General features: G+C 35.2%; 1 protein-coding gene across 5 annotated transcripts in view; it reads right to left on the bottom strand.

The window, feature by feature from the left end:
• Positions 1-1,365: 1,365 nt before the first annotated feature.
• Positions 1,366-9,433, bottom strand: part of LOC136677903 (gamma-adducin-like) — a 47,975-nt gene continuing 39,907 nt past the window's right edge. For 3 of the 5 annotated variants that reach the window (XM_066655603.1, XM_066655602.1, XM_066655604.1), the window contains one exon: positions 1,367-8,162. In XM_066655603.1, the coding sequence (XP_066511700.1) occupies positions 7,915-8,162 (248 nt within the window). In that variant the 3' untranslated portion in view covers positions 1,367-7,914. Of the gene's footprint in view, positions 8,163-9,433 lie in introns of all 5 variants that reach the window. The other 2 variants (XM_066655600.1, XM_066655601.1) reach the window with 1 other exon arrangement.

Below are 9,433 nucleotides of genomic sequence, written 5' to 3'. Positions count from 1 at the left end.
ATTATAGTGTATACATTCTGCTAACTTGCAATGAGTGAATAAAAAAAGAACTGGATCTATAAACCTTCAGAGAAAATTACATTTTCAGTGTAAATAATGTTAAGGTAACATTCAGGGGAAAGATGTTCTGGAAGCATTAAAAAAAAAATTGCAACATTTTCAGAAACTTAATAGAATGTTAAGAGAATTTGTTTTACATTGCACATACTCAAACCATTCAAAGACAATGTGCACAGAATAGTAAATTGTCGGTGCAAATTAGGTTGAGGTCATAATCTGGGAATGTTATCATAACTTCAATATTAAGAAAACTATTGTGGAGGGAGCAACGTTCCCTACAACCAAAATAGAACATTATGGGAATGTTCTTAGAACATAATTTTACAACATTCTGAGAATATTCCAAGACAAAGTTCCTAGAATATTAAATTATTGGTGTAAATAAGTTTGAGGAAACTTTCACAGAATGTATTTGTAAAAAAAAATGGACAAATTCAAGTTGAGGGAACATTCCAGTGCAACGTTCAGAAAGTTGTAGAAAGTTATGGGAACATTCTAAGAACATAATTTTGCAATGTTCTAAGAACGTTCCAAGACAAAGTTCCTAAATTTTTAAATTATTGGTGTAAATAAGTGTTAGGAAACATTCTCGGAATGTTTTTGTAACTTAAGAAAAACGTTCTGAGAACGTTAAAAAACTGGACAATTTCACGTTGAGAGAACGTAATGGTTCACTAACCTATGGAATTCAGTTTCTTATAATAGTACACTATATAGTGAAGCACTGAATAGAACCCCATAGTGGAGGTGTATGTGATTAAATGATTAAAAGCCACAGAAAGCATGAATGTTTGTAAGCTTATGTAACATTCACAAACTTCATTTCGCAGCAAGTATGCTGAGTGCTAAATGGGAAATTCACACTGCAGAGAAATTTACACTGCATTTGTTGTGCTGCGCCCCCCTATTTTTTTTAGGTGATGACTTGTAACAGTTCTGTGCAGATAATTCTGGAAGTAATACCAGTGCAAATGAGGAGAAGTGAGCATCAAATAAATGAGATTTTACCAACTTTATGAAAATTGGAAGCAAGCTTTTGTTGCTGGTGTCCAATCAGCACCACATGGACAAGGCAATATGACACAAGCCGCAAACTAAACTCCATATAAAACAAAGACAGAGGTGCTGATAACAACTATTTCAGACTTCCATGTGCTGTGAGATAAATCTCTATATGATTGAAGATATATTGAAAAATGATGAAAAAAATATACATAAAAATGAAAAGACATTTAAATTAAATTTATAAGAAGTTTATTTAGAATAAGCATGATTAAGGACCTGTTTCTTTAAAATGTATTAACATAATAGATTGTTTTTCATGTAAATAACAAAATGATCAACAACAGAATGGTTAAAAGTTTTATTATATTATTTATGGTAACTATAAATATAATTTTAAATACTCTTGTAATTTTGCAGCTGCCTTTGATGCCAATCCATGACAATGCAGTAAAATTATTGGAAACCTATTTTAATACAGCTATATCACCCCTAAAACTCTCAGAACTAGTGGGAAGTGCTTACAATGGTTTACTATTTTAATTTATTCAATAATAAAATATTAATTAACTGGGAACTTCAAACACAAGTGGAAAAAATGATTTACTGAAATTACATACAAACATTCAGTGTGAGATAAAAATATTAATTGAATGCCATAGGGATAATTATTCTACACACACTGGTTTGTGGCAGACAAACCTGCTTACTTTTAGTGGCATGTCTCAAATCAGCCAACAGACAGGGAAGAAACATTTCACTTTGCTTTAGTGTGAATGCAGCATTATGAACATGAGGTGCTTCACATTTAAATATATTTTTACTATTCCTCAAAAGGTTATTGACCACAAAATACTGAACCTCTTGCACTAGGTAATATGCAGTAAAAGAGGAGGAAGAATTGTAGCCATTCACTTACAACACAAAGGTTAGACTGTTTGCAGAGTTAGCTAGTGTAAGGCCTAGCAATATGTTTGAAGAAAAGAAATTCAGACCAGATTTGTTTAACTTTAATAAACTAGATGCTTGTTGTTTCCTTCAAGGTTTACTATTACTATTATTTGGCAACCACAAACTTCAGGCTAGAAATATAAGAACAACACAGATTCACTGATGTTAGCAACTCCTTTAATGTTTAAAAAATGTCAATGATTGGAGCAACAGCCATTCGTGTTACATTCAGTTGTCGAAAACAAAGGGCCTGGACATGACCAGCTATTAATCATTCTTATAAACCGTAACCTTGGACCTATACAGAAGCTTTAACATCATTGATGGACAGTGATGGCTCTAGGCTGATAATATACTAGGTGATCCTGTAGTGAATCACACTAAAACAAAAATGAAAGTATATTGTTGATACAACCTAGAGGAACTGTATTATAAACATGAGGTAATTTCACACTTGAGGTGGTACATATAAAGGTGTCAACAAATTTTGGGGACAGCGACAGATATAAACAAACTTGGGTCTAAAACTGGCCACCAGCAATTTGCCAGGCTGACCTTCAAACTCTTAAAAAGGTACCTGCAAACATCTGGAGCGATGCCATAGACAGGAAGTCTTCAAAAACAGAGCTTAAAATTCGGTTTAGATATGAATTCCGCTCCTGTTGTATGTAGGAACTGGTAAGTAAGTAATGTATCTAATGCAACTGGCATCGATTATCAAATATATTTTTCAAAAACTAAAATTTCTCAATACCAACAATTAAAAAGATGTCTTTGTAATGTTGTCAATTAAATATAGGGTTTCAATGATTTGCATATCATTGCATTTTGCTATTTACATTTTTAACATCTAACCAACTTCCTTGAAAATGGAGTAATACTTATGTCATTTAATATTTTTTGACTTGTCATATTCACAACATTTGTTTTGCTTTCAGTCTCACTACAATATTCAGCATGTATTGCTCCAAAACATAACTATTGTTAACCTCCACCTTCAAGCTGCATTATCGGAAGGGATGTGTCACTGTAAAGATGTCCCAAGAACCACATTGAAACCGTTCTACGAATGTAGTAAAATTCCCAGCAATGTTTAATTAGACTCAAATAAGAAGAAAAGCCATATTTTTGGATATCTGGATTACACAGCAGTGGGATCTTAGCGAACTAGCTTTGTAAACAACTTATTTGGCATGGTCATGGGCAATGTTTTGGCAATAGGCTGAAACTGAAAGCAGGATTTCAGCAGAATTACCAAATGCTATTATTGTGCAATGGAAACATTAACAGCCATGATGCAGAAAACCATGCAAAATATGCATATATCCCCAAGGTTTTGGAATGATTACATAGGTCATAGTCTCAGGTGCCTGCATCAATTTAATCACGGTGGAAGGAAAGATGCTAAACCTTTATCAGTGGTAAGTCCCACACACTTCATCATGGCCCTCATTCACGGCAAATTTCTAAAGGTGTTGCAGAGGCAGAAATGCAAAGAAGGCACGACGGCACAAAGCATCCCTGTGTCATGGCTTCAGTCCAGCATCTGTATAACAGTCTGGCATCTGTGCGGCAGGCCAAGGGCCTTAGTCAAATACATATTCAAATTAGTTCAAGAGGGTAAAAAAAGACCTACTGTGATTATCCCACAGACTCCTAATGGCATTCAAATATTTGGAGTATTAACAGGAACATGTCTATACTGAACATGTATTACAAGTTACTAATGCATATACTCAAGCCAAACATTGATAGGGTTTACAGTTTCCTGAGAAAATTTTACTTCTACTCAACTATTGTAGTGCATCAAACTCCATTGCACTCAGCAGATGTTGGATATGTTAAACATATCCAAATATTCTGGTTAAGTAAAATTTATGATGGAATGGAGCAGACAGCTGAAGATTACATGTAATGATCACAAAGATGTGAACAAATTCCTTTTCTCCTCTCTTTTAGAACGAAGAATTTAAGTGGTTTCTGATTTCTTAAAATAACTTTTTATTTGTGAATTTACATTGATTAGCAATACAATCTAAAGCAAGTCCATTAGATAACAATTTATATACGTTTTTCACAGGTCAACATTGAGGCTTGGCTCACACTCGCATGCCCAGAAAAAAAACAAAACAAAACAAAAAAAATTCCTCTGGAGTTGAGGACTACATGGAGAAAGGCATTAGGTTAAAAAATGTGCAAACTGTCAGAGAAAGCAAAATGAAATAACAATGCACATTCGTTTAGTTGGGAGCTGTTGTTGCTCATAACATGATTAATAAAAAAAAGTGTAAATCTCTGTAAAACTAAAAAATAAAATAAAATTACTTTGATACATCATGAATGAAGGAGGAAAGAAATACCTTTACAAACAGACAGGATGAGAGGGGGAAAAAAAGTGATAAAAGAGCATTTTTTTTTAAACCCTCACCCTGCAGTTTAAATTTTTTCTTCTTTTTTCAATCTCCTCATTTCTTACAACTATCTCCATGTATGGTCAGACTTTAAAGGTCCAGTTTGAGAAAAAGAGCTAACGCAGCAAGCATGGCACCAATGACTACAGCAAGGTCTGGGTGTCCATATAATTTTGGCTATAGCAGCTTTTCTGGGCTGACCTGTTCCTTTAAATCTATCCCATTCAAATCTACATGCTTTTTATGCACTTGAGACATTTCCTTCCTTGTTTTCAGGAGAAATTCTGCCAATCCCCATCACCTCTGCTGCCACTGGCTAGTTGTTGATTCTCATTTATGTCAGAACTTAGACATCTACAACTGCTTGAGAGTGTAAACTACCTGTTGGAGGTAGGCAGGGATTTTCTATAAGCGGTCTACTAACAAACCCTAAAAGAGGAAGTGGGGCTTGTCTAAAATACTACAACCACAGATTTTTCATCACACCCAGCTTATTTAACCAAGTATTCTATAATAGGACACTTCTGGAGTAAAAGATTCTACTTCAGGGGCTTGACCCTTACTTACTGAAGTATTATATAACAACAAACAGTTTAGGATGTTTACTGCTTTGTGTGTTTAGTCTAGCCAAGCTTAGAGAGATTTTCAAAACTACTAGCACAAGAGATCAGGCTTGTCCTCCTTAAAGTATTCTGGAACATTCGTTCATTTATGAGTTTGAACTACTAGCCAGTCCTAGCGCAAGAGGCAGGGCTTGAGAAACAAATAAACTAACAAACAAAACCAAAAGAATACACCACACACCCCAAAACAAAACAAAAACAAAACAAACAAAAAAAACAAAAACAAAAATCTCTGCTTCACATTGCTGGCCGGGATTGATCGTTTCAAGGCCTCAAGATGTAACCTGTGGTGAGCCAGATTACTGTTTCAGTTAAAGAATGCAATCCTCACATGATCTGAGACTTTAGTCAAAGGAGTGTAAACTCATTGGCAGATTCTCATTATTATAATTAAAAAAAAAAAAAAAAGCTGCATTGAGGCTCTGGGGCTTTCTGAATGGCGTTTTGCGACTTTACAGTCATTTGGTGTTAAGCTTAAACATGTGGATGACAATATTCCAAAATCTCCATTTTTCTCACACCTGTCTTCACTGGAAGAATGAGTAAAATTTCAGACATGAATAAAAGCCATGACCTGCTATTATCAGACTACCATACATGAAAGGTGGGAGGGGGGAAGGAGAGAGAAGAGAGAGTTGTTTAAAAAAATAAATTTAAATATGGGAGCCCTGCTGTAGGACGGTAGGGTGACATGACTTGGCATACTGACAGGGTTAAGTTAACCATGCAAGTAAACTTTTGCAGCCACATAAATTAAGCCCAGATTTGACAAGATTTGGTGTCTAAGCTGTTAAATTCTTTCCCCAATACACAGATTTACATTTGTCTTTGAAGTCATCTAGCTAAATCCTGATTTAGGAATGGCAAGGTGATATGAAATATATAATTTAACCAGTGTTAAACACAGAATACCCTCTGGGCAAGCAGGTGCTTAGTTAAACTGCGGAAATTCAGTTATCAAACTAGTCTTTGAAGACTAGATACCCAAGGAATATATGATTGCTTTTGGGTAACCAGAGACAAAAGGGTCTTTTAGCAAAGATGCCGCCGAAGGGTGGAAAAAGGTCCAGTAGGTAAGTCCCCAAAGCTATTTTTTCACTTGACAGATCTGATTTGCACTTAAGTTTATTTTTATTTTATTTATTTATTTACCCTGTAAACATGCCCTGATGGTCATGGTTTTATATATGCTACAAGATATAATCATATGCAAAATAAGCAGTCAAACTTTATTAAAGTTTGTGAATCAGCAAGACCCGACCCTCAGCTCTTTTCCTATTGGTCAGCTTTGATTTCTGGGTTTAAATTATGTGGCTTATCTGCAAAAAAAAAAATAATAATAATAATTCTGGATTACAAATACCCAAATTTAGCAGCCTTTGTCTTGCTATACATTGGGAAATATGTGGCTTTCAAATGCTCTAAACAACAAAACAATAGCCAAAGAAGCCATGCTAGCCTGTGTTTCACTCTTCAGTCCAGGACATAGGACTCTTTCCAATAGTAATAAAAGCTTCAAATATATAGCTTATAGTTTTAATATAACACATATGAACCATAATCCCACTGGATCTCCCATCCTCAGATCAATCTCTACCTCCACATTCTCTTTAAAAAAATTCCACCTACCTAAAACTGTGCTCTCCAATTCAAGACTGTCAAATGCTGAAATCACCTTTATGCATTTATATATATTTATATATATATGTACATACATACACTATGATAAAAGTGCAGCACAAAAATAAATCATGTCATCACTCATCCAGTTGTTTTCGATATAAGTGTTTTTTTTTTTTTTTTTAAGTAATCAAGCATGACTATATTATCAGTAATAGAAACTCAGCATTGAAACAAAAACAAAAAACAAACAGTTAATATGGGTGTATTTTACTGTAAAATTGTAGAAATGATTACAAAAAAAAAAATAAAATAAAATAAAAAAAAAAAAAACTAAGCTGACAAATACCAAAATTTTTGTTTAATAAAAAAACAAAACTGATTTCAAGAGATGAGCAGAAGTCTAAAGGAAGACAAGACTAAATGAGAATCAACTTACACTTCACTAAAACGTGACTGCTTTATTGGCATTAAACTCAATTAACTAAAAACCTGTAGGAAAATCCCAAAACAAGTGTCCAGTGCCTCTCGTCTCTGTCATGTGCTTAAAATTGTGTGGAGTGGAGTTAGAATTAAACCTAAAACTAAGATTTTATTTTGTTGCTGTTCCAAAAGTCTAAATTTTTGTAGTTTATTAAAGCTCCAGTTACACTTCACACTGTGGTAAAAGTTTCTAATGAATGAACCACTAGAAATGGTCCAAAATGGCTTTGGAAACAAAAATCTGGTTCCATTGACTTCAATTACAAGTTTTTCATTCGTAAGCATTTTGGAGATTTGTGGTGACTATGACAAGTGGGGAGAAAAAACAAAATATTAATATGACCGCTGCAGTACCTGCCCAGGGCTGGTGTTTAACAGATGTTTGCTGCTTCGCATATATTTATGGATGTATGTATATGTATCCGTGTGTGTGTGTGTGTGTGTGTTTATTCTACCAAAGCTGAGATGGACTGGAGGAAGAGCCAGTTTCCCAGGACTAATTCTCCCTGTTTTACGTTCATGTTTCTTCCAGCTTCTACTAAATAAAAATATGAAAGATGTCCCCAGTATAATTTCTTTTAACGCTACACTTCCCTTCCCAAGTAAAAATGTGCCATAGTCTTTTTTTTTTTTTACAAAATTAAAACAAATTTTAAACGTAAATTAAAAAAAATAAAAAAAAAAATAAAAAAAAAGATAAAGGAAGGGGGAAACAGACAGTTGGACAGACAGATAGAGATGGATTGTGGGTGCTCTGACCCTCCTCAGGCCTCCACCTTGTCCTTTTTCTTATTCTTCTTGAGGAACGATGGCGTGCGGAACTTTTTCTTCTTCTTGCTGGGGGACTTGGAGGGTGAGCTCTCTGGGGACAGGGATTCCTCGATCTTCTCTCCAGGTTGCACTGTGATCTCCACGCTCTCAACGCTGGTGGTCAGCTCACTCATACGCTTGCTTAGCTCTTCCTCCTCACCATGGTTATCTTTCCCATTCAGCAGCACATTCTTGTGGTTTTCTGGACGGGGTGAGACAATGATTAACCAACAAACTAATACAGTTTGTACAGCCTGGACAAATAACAGTTAAGTCATTAAGCACTACCACCCACCCACATCAACATGCCATTTCAATGCATGTACAAGATCACTAAGGTTTTTTTCTGGGTCTTGGTCAAGTGTAAGCTGTCTGGGTGACAACAATGGCTCAGATCAGTTTGAATATTGTAATTGTACAAGGAGCATTTTACCAACCAATGCAAATCTTAGCATACTCTTATCCCACAGTCATGGAGTAGAAATATATCCCCAAGAACAGAACAAATGTATGCATATGCTAGTGCTTTTTCCTTGATGGAACTCATAACTCGTTAACGCTATTAATGTGTTACACATGCAAATAATGCTTTAAAACCTATTTGAACATTTTTCCTTTGCTTCTGGTGTCTTGTTTATTCAGAGACTATTGTCTTGACCAAAAGAAATCCATAGGAGAGCCAGTTTGGAGTTTGATGTTATGGAGCATCAGCTTCCTGTTGAGTCTACAACAGCAGACCTATTTTGTTACTAGATGTATAGATGTTGGAGGACTTTCCACACTTCTCCTTTACTTCCTAAATTTAGGGATTATTTTATTGAAAAAAAATATAAATGTGCTTTTAATAATCAGAGAAGTGCAACAAAATTATACCTCTGCACTGAACTCATAAGTGGCAGTGAACTTAAAACACACAGTTGCCCAAGAGGCAACACACGGAAATGGGAAGCAGTTGGGAGTTAGATGCCTAGCTCTCCAAGACACCTCAGCAATAAATGTTAAGGGAGGAGACAGAGCTGGTCCTTTACTCCCCACCATCTCTGTTTTACTTGGCATGTAATGTGATCATACAGGCAAGTCTGAATCTTATGGCACCCAACATGTTTGTTTTATATTTGGACATTCTGGCCTCCTGAAACACTGCAAACGAATTTAATGGAATTATTTAAACTAATTATTATTATTTTTAATTTTTTTTGAGGTCATGAAATCATCATTGAAGCGTTCTCAACTTCTCCAAAAGTTACATAAGCCTCTTTCACACAGGTAAAGCAACCTAGAAATTTTCTGGACTTTACCTGGAGGAGCTGTATGTGAACGCTAATGTCTGACAATTTGTACCAGACATTACCCGGGCTTTATTCCAGTAACAGCCTAGAACAACGTAATGTCAGAATGAGTGTATGTGTAAATAGAGTGAATAATATTTCATAGAATCATACTGTCTCTCATGCACATGTTGCAGAGGCACTG

This window comes from Hoplias malabaricus, chromosome Y, assembly GCF_029633855.1.
Source record: "Hoplias malabaricus isolate fHopMal1 chromosome Y, fHopMal1.hap1, whole genome shotgun sequence".
In the NCBI taxonomy this organism is placed as follows: Eukaryota; Metazoa; Chordata; class Actinopteri; order Characiformes; family Erythrinidae; genus Hoplias; species Hoplias malabaricus.
The sequence above is the reverse complement of the archived record's forward strand: the minus strand, read 5'-3'. Positions and strand labels throughout refer to the sequence as shown.